The sequence below is a fragment of the Engraulis encrasicolus genome, chromosome 22 (genome assembly GCF_034702125.1).
Source record: "Engraulis encrasicolus isolate BLACKSEA-1 chromosome 22, IST_EnEncr_1.0, whole genome shotgun sequence".
Taxonomy (NCBI): Eukaryota; Metazoa; Chordata; class Actinopteri; order Clupeiformes; family Engraulidae; genus Engraulis; species Engraulis encrasicolus.
The window spans coordinates 31,189,477-31,210,335 of record NC_085878.1 but is presented as its reverse complement, the minus strand read 5'-3'; the positions used below and the strand labels follow the sequence as shown (position 1 = coordinate 31,210,335).

General features: G+C 46.4%; 1 protein-coding gene across 5 annotated transcripts in view; it reads left to right on the top strand.

Annotated features, from left to right (window-relative positions):
- The window catches only part of mef2ab (myocyte enhancer factor 2ab), a 51,882-nt gene continuing 31,023 nt past the window's right edge, over window positions 1-20,859 (top strand). For 2 of the 5 annotated variants that reach the window (XM_063188904.1, XM_063188902.1), the window contains exons 1-3: window positions 1-131; window positions 2,285-2,427; window positions 16,954-17,148. In XM_063188904.1, coding sequence (XP_063044974.1) covers window positions 17,095-17,148 — 54 coding nt within the window. In that variant the 5' untranslated portion in view covers window positions 1-131; window positions 2,285-2,427; window positions 16,954-17,094. The remainder of the gene's footprint in view (window positions 132-2,284; window positions 2,428-16,953; window positions 17,149-20,859) is intronic. The other 3 variants (XM_063188906.1, XM_063188907.1, XM_063188903.1) reach the window with 2 other exon arrangements.

The window sequence follows — 20,859 nt, the reverse complement described above, 5'->3', positions numbered from 1 at the left end:
CACGGCCAGTTAGTGCTGGGTGGAACACTGTCACCGTACAGTACGCTAGTAGCCCGCTGAGAGTATGTACACACACACCGTTGGCTCTTAACGGAAGAAGCACCGAAACAAAATCTTCTGTATCCCACGAGGTGAGTAACGCAAACCATTCTAGTCTATTTTATTCAGCCATGTGCTACTTTGGGTCGTCTCGCGAACAGAAAAATAAAGGACAGGGTATCAGTATAGCATGTTGAGGGAAATGTTCCTAACGGTTTGTATCCTCTTGCCATTTGGGAGTTTGGGCTTCTATAATGAAACATGCTGTTTCATGTGCCATAATCGAATGTTTAGAATTTTGGCTTTAGGCTACAATGTATCAAAACACTTAGCTAGTCGGGATGTTGGCTTGTCATATTTTTAAATAATTAAGTGTAACCATATTTTGGGTCTTACAAAATATCACCGCTGGAGTCCATTTATGAAAAGGAAGTAGTGGAACCTGAGTGGGAGAAATTAAACTTGAGTTCACCCAAAACTTTAAAAGTCTGAACCTAAGGAAAGACGTGTTTAATAAGGCTCGGCTGCAGCAAATATGTCAGTCATAAAATAGTAATGTGACTGGTAATGACTTCAAGAGCTGCAAACTTGGGGAAAGGCTGTTATGAAGCTGAAATAGACAGGTTACAAGGTAGCCTATCATTATCACCTTTCAGACATGACAAACGAGACCTCTGGAATCGGAGACACCTATAATACAATGCACTGATAAAATTGTTTATTTTCAGATGGGAAGGAGGTGATTTCGGTGCCCATGTCTTGAATTTTATTTTGCTTTTCAATTAGCAGTAAACCATAGACTTCTGCAATGGTGAAGTTGTAAATTGAGACTAGGTCCAAGAGTCATGATAGTCTGCACTGTAATTTTATATTTCAGGTTATGCTACTGCTACATGACCTCTGTTGGATTATGCACTACACTCATTCATAAGATTAAACCAGCAAGTGAAAATGTGTTAAATATGAAAATATTTGAATATTTAAAAGTTGTTTTTGTTACATCTTTCATCAATCAAGTAGGGTGAGACATGACATGCGTTATGCAATGCATTAGAATTTGCTGTAGGATTGTCAAGAATCAACATTGGATTAATTTAATACAAAAACGTTTTTTATCGAAATATAGCCTACTAACAACTGTCTGCTATTCTGTGTGATAATTACATTGCCAAGGTGTTGATAATAAATAGGCTACATGTTACGTGTCATAAATTGCATGTAATTTCCACCAGATCTAGGCTATTATTGTCTATTATATGTTTGCAGAGGAATACTGTATGTAGGCCTGCCTATGTGGTCTTGCATCAGAGTCCCCTTTTCAAAATGTGAAGAAGCAGAGCCATAGAGGCAAAGTGGTATTTATTTTCTTCGTCTTTGCATCCCCAGACAAATTTGTTGATCATAGCACAGGATAGTGTTTGTAATGGGCCAAATGAATCCAGGCTTTAAACACGTGTGAGAGGGTGTTATTTTCCCTCCCTTGTTGGTCTGGTAATGATGGGGTATTTCTGGCCCGGCGGTAAACAAAAATAGTAACGGTTCTCAGGGACCAGCTCCTTTTTAGCAGCACATGGTCAGGAAATAGAGGCGGCTCTGTGTGTATTTTTATTGAATCGCTATTTTTGGGGCCTTCCCCATCCCAGAGTGAATTTTTTTCTGGTCAATTATATTACATTAGGGTTAAAGCTGGCGGCGGAAGGCAGGCGTTTGAAGATTTCTGCCTCTTTGATCAGCTTTTTGTGATGTTTGTGAAGACTTCCATGTTTTTCGCTACCGACCATATAAATCACAGTCTTATTAGACTGACATGGTTGAAGCAACACGGGGAAAGATGTCTGTTCACTGACAGCATTTAGGCCTATGGCATAATGCATTTAGATAGATCATTCCCAATCTGTTGTGCATGGTAAAAGAAAAACTCATTTACATCCCGAATGTTCTGCATTCTTGAGCGCAACAGGATTTCCTGACTCCCTGGTATTCTGTCTGTCTAACTGCTTCTGTTCTGCTGTGGCATTGTGTGCAGGGCTGCATTTTTTGACCCCCTGTGTAATTTGAAGTTGAGTCATCTTGCATCATGCAGTATATGAAAGTTTGTTTTGAACTCATCCAGAGAAGATAGTTTACCTACCTATAGGCCTAAATGAATTGCCATTTATTCCTATTGGGGCTTTGTGAAGGTGTTAAGTTTCTTGTCTGCTATAAACTGAAGCCTTCTGTGTCACACTCTCTCTCTTTACCACAGGACGCTTGTCCAAGCAGTTTTTGGAGGCCGAGGCGACAGCTGAACTGACCGCTCCGCTCGGTAGTTTGGGCTTCAGCTGGTCCGAGGAGAGTCCTGTCAGGCAGAGCGAGAGCAAGAGCAAGGCGCTGTGTTTTTATTGTGTGGTAAGACCTTTTTCCATCGCCATGTCAGCAGCAGCGGCCCTGGATGACCCAAAACTCTTCCCCCTGTGGGGTCTCTCCTTGGCCTGAATGGGGATATTCAGGAAAATTCCAGTCGCTTTGATCTTGCATGGCTGCGGATATTTCCAAGTCTCACGTTTAAACAGAGCCCACTTTTTTTTTTTTTAGGCCTGCAGTTGGTTGTTTAGAACGGACAACCAGTCATTTTAGTGTCTCATGCTTCCCAATGAATTGTACTCTTTGATCCAGCTAAATCACCACTTGTTTCGCCATGGAACATTTGTTGTTCGGTGGCAGTGTGTTATTCACTCACTCAAGTCCAGCTTGTGGCTACTGCTGCACACATTATATTGCAAAACTTTGTCTGAAATCTTTTTTTGTTGTAAAAAAAATCTACCCAAGCTTTAGTTTGTGTTGCTGAACAACATCACAAGCTCTGCTGGTGTGGTGTGGTGTGGTGTGGGTGTGGGTGTGGGTGTGCACTGGCTTGCTTCCATGTGCGAAGCCACGCTTGCTTGCATACCGTATGGATCCATGCGTTTCTATTTAAACTCCGGAGGCATGTTAGCAGACTATGATTTGCGCGTGTTTTCACTTTTTGTGGCTTTTGGAGAAGGTCCTAATCCACTGAAATTCAAACATGGTCCTGTGGGGTCGCCCGGCAATTTGCAGTCGGGCCGGTCCAAAACCAGAAAAACCTCTGGCTGCCTCCCGTCTGACCACCCGTCCACACGTTTGATGCTAAATAGGTTTCCCAGGTCTCGAAAAAGTCGCTGGGCAAATAAAGAAATCAAATAAAATTGTTTCCAAATATTAGCCCCTCAACTTATTTCCTGCAGCCCTCATGAAACTGTCTTTGTCAAAAAGTAAATAGGTGTTTGGCATGAGGTTGCCAAATAAAACTGTGATTTGGGGCGACGCGGGCAAACTTAATTAGACTGACTGTTAATGCGCATGCAGTGTGGCGTCCAAACCTGAGAGCTTTGCCTTGGCACCCATCCTGCCTGGCACCAGCCTCTGCAATGTGTGCTCACTCTAGTAAAACTGAGTATCTCCACTTGGGCAAAATATAAACAGTATTTAAGGGCCACTAGGACTTGGGAGTTTAGAAAGACGCATGCAATGCAATGCAGACCAGTGAGATTTTTTTTAGTCTGAATTTTCTGCTTTCGGTGAGTCGAAAGACACCTGTTCAACGGTCAGCTTCTTGTTTCATATGTTCTTAGGGAATCCGTGAGGCGAACAGCAAAGCCTTTGCTAGGAAAGGGCAGTCGACAGAGTAAAGATTTTGCAGATGTGGGGCATCTGATCACTGTTGCCTTTCCTCTCAGTGTCAGTTTCAAAGTCTTGGAAAGGAAATAGCAGGAGCGTATTTGTCTTGCTTGTGCTCTTGCTCTTTTTTTGTTTTTTTTTTCCCTTCACTTCAGCACACTAGCAGAGATTCTTTAAGTATATAGAGATATGCCAACATAATAGGTTGCTATGGGCACCTAACGCGACCAGGTTCCAGTCTGCCTAAAGGGGCGTGTCATAATACTCCTACAATGAATAGAACAGTCCTTGGGTCTGCCTAGGTCTGCCTAAGGGGGGCCATAATAGAACCAGGAAACAATGGGCCAATGGAACCTCTCTCTCTCTCTCTGACACTAGTACTCGCTTTTTTGCTCTCCTCACTTACCTTGGCCCCATCACCCCTAGGCATCACCAGGGGTCAAGAGGAGGATCTTGCGCCAATCACCACTGCCTAAAACCTTAAGCTAATCCTCTTTCTCCCCAATCCTCTTCCCTATCTGCTAAGGGTCTTTGCCGCTTACTATAATGACCTTGTAGAAGCAACATTGTAGGGTCAAGCGCAAGAAGCAGGAGTGCTTGCCAACACTTGTCAAATCAAATGTCCTCCAACAACAGTAGGAATGAGGGATGAATACGTTTTATTACATTTCTGAATTCAGTGTTGTTTTCACATGATTTGTTCGCAATATCCTATGCAATTCGATTTCTCACATGTTCAGTTTTCTGCATGAACATTTTAGAAGTTTGGCGTACAGAAGTCCACTCCCTTACAATTTAGATCCTTTGGCCACCATGTCCTGATGAAGGATTATCTTCTCAAACTTCTTAGAGCATCAAGTATTAGAATGTGACTATTACAGTGTGCCACTGGAGGTATGGCGCGCATTATGTGACTATGTAGAAAGTGGCTCTCTTCCCGATGGTGTTGCACTGTGCTGCTCCACCATGATGAAGGACTATCTTCTCAAACTTCTCAGAGCATCAAATATTAGAACGTAATTGTTTCCCACCAAAACAAAGATCTAAGTTAGTTAAGTAGAAAGTGGCTCTCCTCCTCCCTGTGTTGCACTGTGCTGCCTGCCTCACCTCTCCCCACTTATCCCAGATTGGATTTGGATCTTGCCAACTGGGAGGGACGGACGCATGGACAAACGCTCGGCAGCACAGTAGGCTACAGTAAGCTGCACTCAGTGTCGTGTGTTTGCGTTAGCCCCTCAGTCAGTGGCAGTGCAAACCCATTGGCGCACAGCACGAGGCTTTATTAATCCTCTCCAGGACAGGCACGCGTGGCTTTTTGTTTGTGGAGGTATACGTTGCTGCTTCTGGCGATTAAAGAAACGGGATGCTTTGCAGCTTGCTCTACTATACGCTGCGCACCTGACTGTTCCGGTTTAATGTGAGGAGCGGAGCAGTCCCTGATGTTCGGCATTCAATCACTGATCCGTCCTTAATAAAGACACCTGCTGTGGGCGGGGCAGGCCTGCCATTTGCAGCACGCTGCATTGTTGACACATGGCTCGGTGGGTGAAGGCACAGCCAGGGATTTGATCCCCTGCCTCTCCTCTCCCGCCTCTCCTCTCCTCTCATCTCCTACCCATTAGCTTGATGATGACCACAGGAACCACAAGCCTGCTCATTTTTCACCTCCTCCCTTTGTTAGACAGCGTAACGTTATTTTAAATAAGTTACATTCTTTATTTTATTGTGAAATTCATTCATAGTTATTCCTATAAGGAGAATAATGTTAAAAAAAAAATCAAATCATGTTCCTTGATGTTTCTCATAGAAAGCAAAGAAAACGAATAGAAAGAGATGGGCTATGATATATTTAATTTAAGAGAAAGCATGAAGAGATGCTGTACGTATGTTCTGTTTAATTTGATTTGATTGAATTTCTCTGTAGGCTGACATTGTGAGTAAGTGCACTTGCAAATGTTCTCCTCCATTTAGCCCCATAGGAAGGTGAGCTAACATTAACTTGTTTTCCAGCTACGGTTTACTCGGTCAGCCAGCCCCCCACACATGACAGAAATATACTGTATACGTTGCCCATATTGACTTGCATGGTTGAAGAATGTTTGAGTGTGTTTTCACAGGGTCACACAGTGTTTTCTGTGTGTACGCGTGTGTCAGAAGAAATATGTATCAGGGCACAGTGGTCCTCTGTGCTGAGAGCCGCTTAATTCAGATGCAGGAGCAGGATCCGAGGTCACGGCTTGGCCCCAGAAAACCCCAAACTCCCCTTTTGCTACTTAGGATGAGGTCTTCATCTCCAGCGAGTAAGGGAAATCTTCACTTCAGGGGACTTAAAAGAGAGGGCGCCGCATCGCTTTGCTGAAAGGGCAGAATTTTCAACAAGAGAAAGCAGAGAGAGAGAGAGAGAGAGAGAGAGAGAGAGAGAGAGAGAGAGAGTGGAAAAACAAATCTGAAAGAATACATTATAATTTAATTTACCAGATCAAAAGATTGCAGCAGCGACTACAAAAAAATATCCTTGCAGCATTATTCTTATGATCTGATAATATGTCTGCTTAGATACTGTACTGTACACATTGGTGTGCGAAGGAGTTCAAGAGTTGCGAGTCTTTCATTTCTGTTCTCACACTAGAGCACTGCTAATTCAGAAGAAAGGCATTATTTAAGAGGTGTAGCAAAGCTAGAATATGGCAGGCAAGTAGTCAGATTCATATCCATGGGACTGAGGAGTGGGAAGTTCTACTCAGGGGCGTAGCAGCAAATTGTGGGCCCTATGTACAGTCAGCTCCGATGGACCCCCCCCCGCCCCGCCGCCATATATCTACATAAATCAGTGTGTGGGGCCCTGATATACAGTATATGGGGCCCTGGTGTCTCAGTCACACGTTACCCCCCCTGTACGACACCCCTGGTCCTACTGGCCCCATATCCTTATTGTGTGTGGGGTGCACTTGAAATACACTACAGTACAGTGGAACAGGGACTTGTTCTGATGAGCCAGTTTCTTGATCATAATCAGAGTTGCTCGCTATTTGTCCGATAAGGCCGGCTCATTTTATTAACGTTCTCTGGAATTGCTCAATGACTCTCTGAATCTCTCTCTCTCTCTCTCTCTACATCCCCACTTTTCTCTCCCCCTATGCCTACTTTCCCCCCCCTCTCTCTCTCTCTCTCTCTCTCTCTCTCTCTCTCTCTCTCTCTCTCTCTCTCTCTCTCTCTCTCTCTCTCTCTCTCTCTCTCTCTCTCTCTCTCCTTCTTTCACTTTTCCTCTCCTCCTAGGAATGTCTGCTTGTCTGTAGTTCATTACATATGCTTGAGGGTTATGGGGTAATTGAGGTCTCTGACTCAGAGTCGTCCAGAGGAGACTCCTCGGCAGGCTGCTCTCGCACGTCACCACACGGCCAAAATACGCGCTGTGATGAGGTTATGTCCCCTGTACCCCCAGCCCCTTTACACACGCACACACACACACACACACATACAAACACGTGCACACACCCACATGCAGACACACACATACACACACACACATACACACGTGCACATACACAAACACATCGTGCACACACGCACCCACCTGCACACACACACACACACACACACTCACACATACACACTCACACACGCAAATGTACACAACCCATTGACTTACATTCAGTTGAACATCATATTCCATAATTTGCAGTAAGGACTGCCATATTATTTCTCAATGTTAATAGAAGGTCCTTGATGTTTGTATTGTTTCTTTGGCCTACATGTGATGTTGTGGTAAAATGAGCAGAAAACTAGGAATGGCACTTTGTAAAGTGGCATGTTGAGAAGGAGCACCTGCTGTTTAAATGCACTATGGGCACTGATGTTTAAAGAAGATAACACACATATTGCATGCAACAGAATGCACTCTGGGAGTTGTGTTGGGAATGCACATTAGGAAGTGTATTGACATTATTCTTACTTGTGCATATCTTTCACTTTGGCTTTGAGAAGGCTGACATCATTCACAGAACCTTAAAACAGACAAAATATTGAAATGACATCACATACGAATAAGCTGATTAAAGAAAAGTGAATGATTTCATACTCACACGCGCAGGCCAGATGAAATGCAGTGCATGGAAAAGACAGTGGTCAGGATTTTTTTAATAGTCGGGAAGATTTAATTGATGTTCTCCTCAGTGGTTTTGCCTCTCAGGCCCCATCCTATTAACAGTTCCCAGAGACACATTGTGAAATCATTAGCTCGTTTATTCACTGGAAAAACACAGCTAGTTAAAACTGTGTTTTTGTAGTGCTGGATGAGGTGACAGCTGTGCTGTGGAGTAATACATAGTACAGCCAGACAGGCTATTGTTTTTACTGACTAGCATTTAGTATTGTACTACAGTAGTGTACTTTGTATGACAGTGTTTCCCAACCAGGGGTATGTGAGCAAACTGCAGGGGGCACTTGGAAATTTGTGATTTTAACCAATGTATTGAGTATAGTCACATTGGGATAGAAAAAGCGACATAAAGCACAGGGGGACTCATGGCACAACAAAAAGTCTTAAGGGGTACACGGCACGAAAAAAGTTTGGTGTATGTGGTGTATGTGACAATACTGTTTTTTTTTTTTTTGGGGGGGGGGGGTGCAACCAGTTCTCCTCAGTTTGTTTGCAAATCTAAAAGCCTTTGCCAATACAGTGTCCTCCCACTCTTTCTGACAGTCTTTTATGTGGTAAAGTAAGAGTGATTTTTTTTTTCAGTCAGACTCAGATATCTTTCAGTTATACCGCATTCTACATGTTTCTGTTTGAGGTTACTGGCTTGGACAACATCTTATTTTTGGGGTCATTTTCAGTTTACACACCCCTAAATGATAGCTGTAATATCTACAAATGTGATTTTAATCTATAAAATGCAGTTATCACAAGTACAATTTGGAAGCTTTTAAGGAAAGTAGATTGCGCCGATGATTTTTTGCAAACCCCAAATAGTGTGCATTGAAGGAAAGGGATGGGAGGAGGCTTGCTCACTCGCTAGTTCACTGGCTCATGTCGCTCGCTGGCTAGCTTTCTAGCTCCAGGAGATGTTGTTTGCACTGTATGGTGGCCTTGATACCCCTGAACCTCCTCCCACTCCCCAGAGACGGGCCTCACCACCACCACCAGCCTCTCTCTTCTCCTCTCCTCTCCTCTCCTCCTGCCTGTTTACCGGCCGGCTATGTTGTGATGTGAGCCGGTATCGGATGGAGGCTGGGGAGACTGCTTGCTGGAAGCCCGCTGGGGTCGTCTCGTTTTCACACCGGCCGGCTGATTATCTCCCGGACGCCGTTACATGGCCTACCGTCTTCTCTTCTCTTCTCTTCTCTTCTCTTCTCTTCTCTTCTCTTCTCTTCTCTTCTCTTCTCTTCTCTTCTCTTCTCGTCTCGGCGGCTGGCAGTCAGTCACGACTCAGAACACAAGGGCCCTGGTCAAAGACAACCTGTCACTGATGCAAACAGCAAACAGCAAAGAGTTCACACCATAATACTCAAGTTTAGGACTTTGTCTCTCTTTCTTTCTTTCTTTCTTTCTTTCTTTCTTTCTTTCTTTCTTTCTTTCTTTCTTTCTTTCTTTCACTCTTTCTTTTGCTATTTCTTTCGCTCTTTCTTTTAGTCTCTCTCTCTCTCCCTGGCTTTCTCTCTCTCTCTCTCTCTCTCTCTCTCTCTCTCTCTCTCTCTCTCTCTCTTTCGGTATCTCTTTCTCTCCCTTGCTCTCTCCCTCTCTCTCTCCCTTGCTCTCTCCCTCTCTCTCCCATGCTCTCTCTCTCTCTCTCTCCCTCTCTCTCCCTCGCTCTCTCTCCCTCCCTCGCTCTCTCTCTCTCTCTAGTGCAGAGTGTTTTCACAGGCGCCCCTGATGACAAGTGTGTGTAGGCCCATGTGGAGTGCTCCAACTCCCATGTGAGGCGATTTTGTGCTTGTAGTGGACGACCGCAGAAGGATTGGCTTTTCTCACTATTTCTCAAAGTAAATGTCAAACCAGAGTGTAACATTAGGCGCTGGCCCCCACACCACACAGCGTCGTTTGCATGATTTTCATGTGGAATAACTATTGGAAGTGTGTGCCGAGGACTACTTAATCATCCCCTCAGAACATGGTGTCAACTTAATGATAAAATCAATATTACCAGTTCTGCACAGTGACCTTTGCTAATGTTTTTTATGTCACACAAGACAGTAATATTATTTCCATCCTCCAAAGCTGCATGTTCAGACATCAGGTCTTGTTCTTAGGTGTCTACATGGAAATAACTCAGACTAAATGTCAAGGACTGAAAAGGCTAAAAAGCTGTTGTCTTAATGGAGGTAGCTGGTGCAATTCAGAACGTTTAAAACAAGCTTAGCTCGTCTCCTCTCCACCTCCTCTCTATTTCCCTCCATCTGACACTCACTTTCTCTTTCTCTTTCACGCTCTCTCTGTGCCCCCCCCCTCTCTGTCACACACACACACACAGACACACACACACACTATGCAGACTGTCTCTCACGCACACACATGCACACATTCACAGGTGACAGTCCTTATTAATGACAGCTCATTAGTCGTCTTGGCAACGGCGAGCGGGGAGACGGACAGCGTGAAAGTGAGGGTTGGCTGTTGTTCGTCAGGGATCAGCTGTGTGTCGTCTTGAGAGCGAGAGAGAGAGCAAGAGCAAGAGCGCAGGCCTCTCCTGCAGGCGTAGAGGGGACCAGATCCTTGTGGTCACCTTAGTTGACTCTGACACATGGCGCTAAGCCGCTTCGGCACTGTGGCCCTTGCTGCCCGATAGGTCACCCGTAGCACACGGCACCTCTAATCAAGCGACGGTAAAACCACCGAAAGACACAACACCAGCTTAGCTTATTGTGATAGCTTGGCAGCCAGGCAGTGACAACGTTGATAACAGGGATGTTAATTCGGAATGGCTGATTTTTTTCTTGCCCCATTCACTTTGTAGTTCACTTTCTCACATCAAGTCTTTTAGATCTTTTCTCTTTTTTCATGACATAAAAAGCTTGCGTCCCTCCTTACTGTATAACAGGGCAGTGCGGTGCAGACAGGACTGACATGATAACCGCTGGTTTGGTAGAGTGTTGTTCACAGGATGGCGGACACAAAGGGCCCAGCAAGGGCCCAGCAAGCAAGCAAAGCACAGCAAGCGAGCCGAGTGCCTCTCCCCCTTGTTTCTTGTTTAGTCTTAAAAGGCAACAGGCAGGAAAATAACAAGGGGCTGATGTGAAACGGAAGCGTGACTCCCAGCAGCCTCCTCATCACAGGGACTCTTGGAGACCGTGAAAAACAGGAAGGGGCGGCCACACGGGCCCCACCCTGCCTACCCTGGCCCTGGCCTGGCCCTCCCCTCCCATCCCCTCCCCTCCTGCACCCAGGGCCGGATTAAGATGGTCTGGGGGCCCCTAGGCTACAGGTTGCTGTGAACCCCCACCCCCCCACCCACCCAGAAGGCACATTTTTTGACAAATGTACATAGACAGTGTCATAATTGCAAGCTAGAAATTCAGGATAACATGTCTGCCAACTGTACTCAACATGACATGACATTTTTTTTTTCAATATTGCAACCTGCCACAATCCTGCCATTTTTCACTTTTGGCTAATCAGGCACCCCCTGGCTGGTGGGGGGCCCCTAGGTTGCAGCCATATCTAGCTTGTGCCTTAGTCCGTCCCTGCCCGCGCCTCCCTCTGTGGTAGGACACAGTGGCCAGAGACAGGAAACAGAGGCTCGCATGGATGTGCCCAGATTCCAGCCTCTTTCCAGCTGCACCACCACCACAAGTCACCACCACCACAAGTCACCACCGCCGCCACCACCAGCCAGCAATGCAGGCAGGGTGTTGGTCAAGTGAATTTCTAGATAGTATAGGGTGCACATAGACAGACAAACACATGAACACACACACACACACATACAGAATGTAAAATGCACAAAAGTGTGATAGGACTATGTCTGAAGACATAGATCATAATTATTGTTCTGAATTTTTGTTTTGGCATGCAACTCTCTCTCTCTCTCTCTCTCTCTCTCTCTCTCTCTCTCTCTCTCTCTCTCTCTCTCTCTCTCTCTCTCTCTCTCACACACACACACACACACGATCACTTTTGTGATTATGATTCATGACTATGTCAGAATATATATACGTACTGTTTATTTGTCAAGCAGATCACAGTTATTGTTCTGTACTTTTGTTATGACTTTCAGTTGTTGTGCCTGGATTGCTTTGCTTTATTCGAGCTGACATCACCCCCTTTCATCTCACGTAAGCCCAAGACATTTCTTGTCTTGTTGATTAAATTAACATGAAGTGTCACAATGAGTCACCCTTTTTTAATTGTCCAAAGGCATGGAAACTGTAACACGTGCTAAGGAACTGCTTTTCCCATCAGAATTCAAAGAGTGTTTTTTTACAAGTCAAACAGAGAGAGAGAGAGAAAGAGAGAGAGAGAGTGGGTGAGGTAGCTCCCATTTTGCCTTTTATGGTATGGAGTAAGCCCGGGACGTGTGCTGTATGCTTATGTCAGGGTTTAGAAGATTGCATCCTGGACTTTGCCAGCCACACTCGTTCACTTTGGGCAAAATGAGTTTCTCATTGTGTGGGCCTGAAGACAGAAGCAGAACAGCCCAGAGCTGCTTGAACCAAAAAAAGAAAGAAAGAAACGAGGACAATGTGGAACATGACTTTGCCATATACTAGCCTCCTGTTTGGGTATGTTTTAGAAACAAATGATCTTGGAGGGAATAGAATTCAGTGCACATTTGGGCGCCCACTTCATCTTAAAGTGCATTATATTTTTGTATTGTCCATTATATGCTCCATTCCATGGCTGCAACACTTGTACCTTTGGACATAATTTCACTGCCTGCTCTGAACACTAAATTATGCCTAATTTTAGAAACTACTTCTTTCTGCAGCATTTGACTCCTCTTGAAAACACGAGACTAACTTGAGACTAACTGCCTTTGCTAGCGAGGTCTAAATGGATGGTAGCCTTGCCAAGGCTCTGTTGTTATGACCAGGGCCGCTGACAGCGTTGGCTGGGCCTGTGACAAAGTCATCTGAAAGGCCCCCCCACTTGTCAATACATACAATGTTTTGTGAACCCAATTCTGGACCGCCCCCCCTCCTTGGGCCCTGGACAACTGTCCCCTTTGCCCCACCTTGTCGACTCTCTGGACTGCCATTGCAAGGACTAAATGGATGGTAGCGTTGCCAAGGCCCAGTTGTTATGCCCATGTCTGCTGGGACCAAGCTGGCACATCCCAGCATTCCATTGGGCAGTAGTTTTTTTTTGTCGAGTCATTGTGGTCCAACGTCTTAGCTTGAGTATAGGGTGACAATACTGAAAGCTATGTATTTCATGTCATGCTGCTGCCATTCCTATCAATCTTCTCACTTGGTCTGTAACTCAAGACACTGGGCTGCTATTTCAACTTCACAGCCGGACTTTTGGGAGTTGATATAGTTGATGATATACTGTAGTGTAGGTCAGTGGTTCCCAACCTTTTTCTTCAGGGACCCATATTTTTACCATTGTAAGCTTTGGTGACCCAATCATGTGTGAGCGCCCTTACGAGAGGGAGTAACATGATAAGCTGTTTCCAGCGAAAACTCATTTTAGTTATTTTATTTGTCTTCAGTAAAATATAGAGTGAATGTATAATGTAGCACTTACATCTGGATGCTTCTGTGCATATATTAGTTTAGTCATTTATTCAACATGAGCTATATATGGTAATACAATTAAACCCCTTAAAATCAAGAGGGCTTCGCGACCCTCTGTGGATCTTTGGCGACCCATGGGTTGGGTCCCGACCCATAGGTTGGGAACCACTTGTGTAGGTGATGTAGTTATTCTCGCCAAAATAACTGTTGGATAACTGTATGGATCAGGCCATTTAATAATAATAATAATAATAATACTTTCGTTTTATATAGCGCCTTTCAAAACACCCAAGGACGCTTCACAGAGTGTTGTGTTGGAGAGTGTGAGTGTGTGTGCGCGTCAGTGTGTGAGCATGTGTGTGAATGCGTGAAAGTGCTTGTGGAACTAGCAGCCATAAGCCTCCAGGAAGAGATGTGTCTTAAGGTGTTGCTTAAACATGGCCAGTGAAGGGGCATTTTGGATGTGGTCGGGCAGATTGTTCCAAAGAATGGGAGCAGCAACATGGAAGGCTCTGTCACTGGTGGCCTTGAGCCTGGCACGAGGGACGATCAGCTGGCCCTTGGAAGAGGACCGCAGGGATCTTGAGGGGTCATAGGGGTGAAGGAGGTCACTGAGGTAGTGGGGTGCCAGACCATGGAGGGACTTGAAGGTTAGGAGGAGGACTTTGTAGGTAATCCGTGACTTGATGGGGAGCCAGTGAAGCTGCTTGAGTATGGGGGTGATGTGCTGCCAGGGTCTAGTGCCTGTTATGATCCTGGCAGCAGAGTTCTGGACATATTGCAGTCTGTCTAGGGCCTTGTTGGGTAGACCAAGCAGGATGGCATTGCAATAGTCCAGACGGGAGGAGATGAAGGAGTGAGTGAGCGTCTCCGTAACTGTCTTAGAGAGTGAAGGCCGGAGTCTGGAGATGTTTCGGAGATGATAGAATGCCGATTTGGTGACTTTTTTGATGTGGGAGTGAAGTGAAAGTGATGAATCCAAGATGACACCCAGGTTACGTACTTCGGGGGATGGGGTGATGGTGCATCCATCGATGTCCAGGTGGAGATCTCCAACCTTCCTTTGCAGCATTGCTGGTGCCACCACCATGAGCTCAGTTTTATTGCTGTTCAGTTTGAGGAGATTGTGTGTCATCCAGGTTTTGATGTCCTGCAGGCAGTGGACGAGAGGGGTGGGGGGGGATAGAGGGGTGGGGGGGGACAGAGGAGAGGGTTTGGTGCTGATGTATAACTGTGTGTCGTCGGCGTAGCAGTGGAAACTGAGACCATGGGAGCGGATAATACGACGAAGGGGGAGCATGTAGATGGTGAAAAGAAGGGGGCCAAGCACCGAACCTTGCGGAACGCCGTGGCTGATGGTAACTGTGGTGGAGCGTGAGTCTTTGAGAGTGACATATTGTTGGCGGTTGGATAGATATGAATGAAACCAGTTAAGTGCTGTGCCAGTTAGTCCAGTAAACTCTGAGAGCCGTTCAAGCAGGATGGAATGAGAGACTGTGTCAAATGCTGCTGAGAGGTCCAGGAGGATGAGGATGGTAAGGTGGCCTTTGTCAGCAGCAGTGAGGAGGTCGTTGGTGATTTTGACAAGTGCAGTCTCTGTGCTGTGGTGGGCTCTGAAACCAGATTGCAGGGGTTCAAAGAGCTCATGGTGGGACATATGCTGCTGGAGTTGGGCCGCCACTGCCCTTTCCAAGATTTTGCTGAGGAAAGGAAGGTTGGAGATCGGACGGTAGTTGTTGGGGTCGTCAGGGTCCAGACCAGGTTTTTTCAGGGTGGGGATCACAGCAGCAGTTTTGAAGCTGGCAGGCACAACACCAGATTCCAGAGATGTGTTGATGATAGTTGCCATGATGTGGCAGAGGGCAGGAAGGCAGGCTTTAACCAGGGTGGTGGGCATGGGGTCCAGCTGGCAAGAGGCAAGAGATTTACAGTGTAAATGGTAACACTTTACTTGACGCCGGTGTCATATGCATGCCATTACAGTGTCATAATAGTGTCATGACACAGTCATAGATAATTCGGTTATCCGAATGACACTTAAGACCAACAATCATAAAATGTTCATGACATGGACATAATGTTTATGACGCGTGCATAACTGTGCCATAGCACTGTAATGACATACTTATGACACCGCCGTCAAGTAAAGTGTTACCATGTAAATCATGCAACGAGTCTTGACTCTTTCATCTCCCACCCAGGAGGTGTTTCTTCAGCATGCAGACTAAAAAGTAGCAGGTTCAGGAATAGCTTCACCACACTGAAGTCCACCACACTGAACACCATTAAAATCCAGGTTACAGTCAAATGTATTGTAACTTAAGTTACTTTCATTGTAACTAGTATGTATTACAGCTGGTTTCCTCTGTAATGTCTTACATTACTGCGTTACAGCAAGAAGTAATGCATTACAGTATAATTCCTTACTTTTGTAATATGTTACTCACAACACTGCTCAACACAAGAATTTGGTCTACAGAAACAGATACAGTAACTATGTTACAGTAGCACTTGTCCCCTTGGACACATTATTGGTTGGGCAAGGCCCTGCCGTGTAACGGTAGGGCACTGGGTTACTACGCCACCGGTGACCTGGGTTCGATTCCGGCCCGGGTAATTTGCGGATCCCTCCCCGTCTCTTTCCCCATTAATTTCCTGTCTGCCCTCCACCGTCCTCTTAAATAAAGGCAAAAATGTCCTAAAATATATACTGTATATATTATTGGTTTGGTAAGGGTCAGCTGTAGTGGTGTTCTGTAAACAAATTGTTGAGTTTCGCACATTTGCATTCACAAGCACAGGTCTTCTTTAACGGCCAGCTCTATCCTGAGTGCTCCACTACTGGCTCAAGTTGTAAACATAAACACACGCACTGGCGCACGTGTGCAGACACAAGCAGTTTTACTGGTATGTTTTCTACCTGTATAGAGGTACTGATCCAGAGCACACCAGTGTTCTGATGGGATTAACCAGACTGACTGTGACAGTAAATACACAAACCAGGGCGTGATGTTACTGTACCTTTTTTTCACACCGGCCACCGTAGCTAGTGATTTTCCGGAGTCACTAGCCATTCAGCCTTTCAACTAGCTAGAATTTTGTTGTCCATGTTTTTCGGCTTTAGAATATTCTTGCATGTAGATACAAACAATTGATGCAACTACTGTGATTTGTCACACCAAAAAAGGTACTTGTCAAAGTGGCTATTGAGACTGAAGTGGTTTACTAGCCACAGTTTTAGCTCCGCTAAGATCACTGTAAACTGCTGACTCTTGGGATTTATCGCTTACCGTAAATTATTTGTCTATTTTCAAACAGAATCTGAATTAAATTTATCGGCCAACTTTGAGTGGACAAACTAATTTCATTTCCACTTTGATAGTTTCCTTTGCTCTCATGGTTCTCTCATAAGCATTTCAAGAAAACACAAATGAGCAAATAGACCGTCAGGAGATTTGTTTAAACAAATAAACTCTCAAAAGAAGATTGTTTTTAAGTGTATCGTAACTTTTGCTCGCCATCTCAAAGTAGCATCTCTTCTTGTTGTTTGTGTTGTTGCAGGTTTCCTTGTTCGTTGAGAGCCAGTGAAGAGGAGCAGTGGTGTACCATGTGCTGAGGCCCTAAAGAGCCATACAATTTTTTTTCTTCTGGCATTTTTTTGTGTGGAGGGCGTGAGCGGACATCAGCAGAAACGGAACAAAAATGGGGCGAAAGAAGATCCAGATCACCCGGATCATGGACGAGCGAAACAGACATGTGGGTGACACTTCCTCTTTTATCCCCCTTTTCTTCTCACAGCAGGTGTATGCACTTCACTCATCGCAGTCTCTTACCATACCTCTATATTGAAACAGTGCACAAAAACAGGCAAGGAATGGCGGTTAAAGACTTAAGAGGGCTAACACATACCAACAGATTACATGTCTTCGTTGTGGCAAGGAGAGAGAAAGGGAGAGAGTGCGGAATTCTTCGAGTGTTTTTCTTCACTCAGCTCTGCGTTTTCAAGAAACAACTAAAAAAATGATCTCGTAAACTTAACCTCTGCCTGTCACCCTCCCTCCGACTCTCCCTCTCTACCTCCGTCTCTCTCTCTCCCTCCCTCCTTCCCTCCCTCTCTCCCTCTCTCTCTCTCTCCCTATCTCCCTCCCTCTGCCTATCTCTCCCTCCGTTTCTCCCTCTCTCCCTCTCTCCCTCCGTCTCTCTCTCCCTCTCTCCCTCTGTCTCTCTCTCCCTCCTTCCCTCCCTCCGCCTCCCACCACTCAAACCTCCGGAGATTTCTGCTCCAAACACTTCTTAAAAGGCGGCGCATGCTTTCGCGCTTCCATGCCACTACCGCCACGCAGCGCCTCTAATTAGAGTCCCTAGTCAGTCGGATTTGCGAGCCAGCCGTCTTCTAACACACAAGCACACTCACACACACACACACACACACACACACACACACACACACACACACACACACACACACACACACACACACACACACACACACACACACACACACACACACACACACACACACACAAGCTTCTAACACACTCTCAACACACACTCCACACCCCAAACACCAGAGCAGTTTGTGATGAGCCAGGAGCCGCTGGAATAGTGGAGGCAAGAGGGGCCGCCTCACACACAAACATACACTCTCTCTCTCTCTCTCTCTCTATCTCTCCCTCTCTCTCTCTTGCAAGACCCAGACCTTGGGGCTCCAGTGTGGGGAGAAATGTCTGGACAGTCTGCTAGCCGCCACTCACCTCCCCGCACCCCCCGACCCCACCACACACACAAACACACACACACACACACACACACACACACACACACACACACACACACACACACACACACACACACACACACACACACACACACACACACACACACAAGTCGAGGTGTCGGACACTGGAGAGCTTGTCCCAGGCAGCAGGGCCCTCTCAGGCAGGGCCCTCCACACAGACACACACACTCCAGTTGAAGATTGCACGGGCACTCAGACACACTCTCTCTCTCTCTCTCTCTCTCTCTCTCTCTCTCTCTCTCTCTCTCTCTCTCTCTCTCTCTCTCTCTCTCTCTCTCTCTCTCACCTAAACACACACTCTTGCTCCTCAACACACACACACACACACACACACACACACACACCATCCCCCACCACTATCCCCTGTCCGTGCGTCCGTGTGTGCGTCCGTGTGTCCCTGTGGTTGCAGCTGGTCGGTGGTAATTAGGAGGGCAGCGGCTGGCCTGGTGCGGCCCAGCGCGGCCCGGCCCAGCATCCCCGGCAGCAGAGCAAACCCTCTCATTAGCGGGGCGGGTCAGCGGGACACACAGCGCCCTTCTCTCACCCACCACGGCCCGCTCCCGCTCCCACTCCCACTCCCACTCCGCCCCGCCTGCCATCACTCAGACCAACCGCAAGCAAGGCGGCTGGAATTCACCCCGTCTGCTCCGAGCCACGCCACTCTCTCTCCGCTCCACCGCGGCTAAATATAAACGCAAAGCACAGCACAGCGCAGCACCAGCAACCAGTAACTAGCCATAGAGAGGCAAGGCAGACAGACTGCACACACACACACACACACACACACACACACACACACACACACACACACACACACACACAAACACACACACACAGAAACAAATACTATCTTGTCTGGAGGAGTCCTTGTCTGTGTTTGTGTGTGCGCGCTTCTGTGGGTGGGTGTGGGTAGTGTGGGAAGTGTGTGTATGTGTGTTTGAGTGGGTATGTGGGTGTGTGATGTGGGTAGTGTGTGTGTGTGTGAGAGAGAGTGTGTGTGTGTGTGTGTGTGTGTGTGTGTGTGTGTGTGTGTGTGTGTGTGTGTCTTTCTGTCTGTCCGTCTGTCTGCCCGTCTGTGAGTGACTGAGTGTGTCTGCCTGCGCTGGATTTAGACGTGGTATGGGTGTAAAATGTTTGAGTATCATGGTTGTGATATTTTATTGGTGTGTTTGTTTTTGGGCAGGATTTGCCTTATTATTAGCTCGCCCTGAAGTAATTATAGCATAGCGTTGGTCACATACTGCAGTTAACAACATACACCTTGTCATCCTCCTCATTTCATACATCTTCATTAGAGCCTAATCATATTCACCACAACACAACTAGCAGCAGCCATCGGCATAGGTGCACAACACTACCACATGCACACGCACACATATACTCACACAGACACGCACGCACGCACGCACGCACACACACACATATGCAAGCACACATACACACACACACACACACGGCACACATATGCACGCACACACACACGCGCACACATATGCACGCACACAATCCACACAACACACACACGCATACGTATGCACATGCACGTACACACACTATACTCATCGTGTGCTATCTGTCCAGCTAGCCAACCACCTACAACCCCACCCCCTCCCCACTTACAGCACACACACACACACACATTGGCAGTGGCATCTGATATATGTTGTTTACATGCCAGCGCAATATAGAGCAGCAATATAGACAGCGTACTTAAGGGGAAACTGTTTTGCCGCCTCGTGCTTGATGATAACGACTGCTTGTTGTTTAGTAAGTACGTTCGTGTATGTAGTGTTTGCTTTAGTGAGAATCGCCAAACGTGACAGGCTCCCTCTCTCTCTCTCTCTCTCTCTCTCTCTCTCTCTCTCCCATGGGTTTTGCTAGCCCCGCCAGGCGTTTTTGCCCAGGGGGATAATCATTAGCATACACGTCCTATTATCATGAGAAATGTATTCATCTGATGGGGACCCGCGTGCCGACTCGCCGCGCTAGCAGCTCCATATTCATGACGTTAGCAGCCGAGCAGTGTTGCCAGATGTGTCTGATCAAATCCCGCCCAAAAGGTGTTCAAAAACCACCAAGAGGTGCTAAATTCCGCCCAATTTCAACAAATTGTATTGATTTCTATGGGCACTAAACTGCAGGGGAAAAACGCAGACCCAGATGGCCATCCCAAGCAGCCCAATTGGGTGGGTAACCGCCCAATCTGGCAACACTGCGGCCGAGCAGGAGCAGGAGCAGGGAGTGGCGTAAATGGGCTAATGAGATACGGATGTATATTATTCTAAACAAGCATTTGACTGGGGTTAGGGAAAATCAACACCTCCGATAGACTACTGGCCCTTTGGCCTACATTGCTATGCTATGCGCTGTGTGTGGAATGGCACGCATGCGGGGACACACTGGCGTGGTGTAGCGTGCCATTGATTTGTTTTAGTGTGTGTGTGTGGATATTATTTTATGTGATCTGCAACGGTATCATGTCTTAGCTGTTTGTCATCTATGTTATGTACTGTATTGTGCCTTCCCAGCACCATTTGATGTACACAGAAAAGCACACACACAGACAAACTCTCTCTCTCTCTCTCTCTCTCTCTCTCTCTCTCTCTCTCTCTCTCTCTCTCTCCACCCCCCACTCTCCACCAACCCCCTCTCTTGCTCCTAAACACACG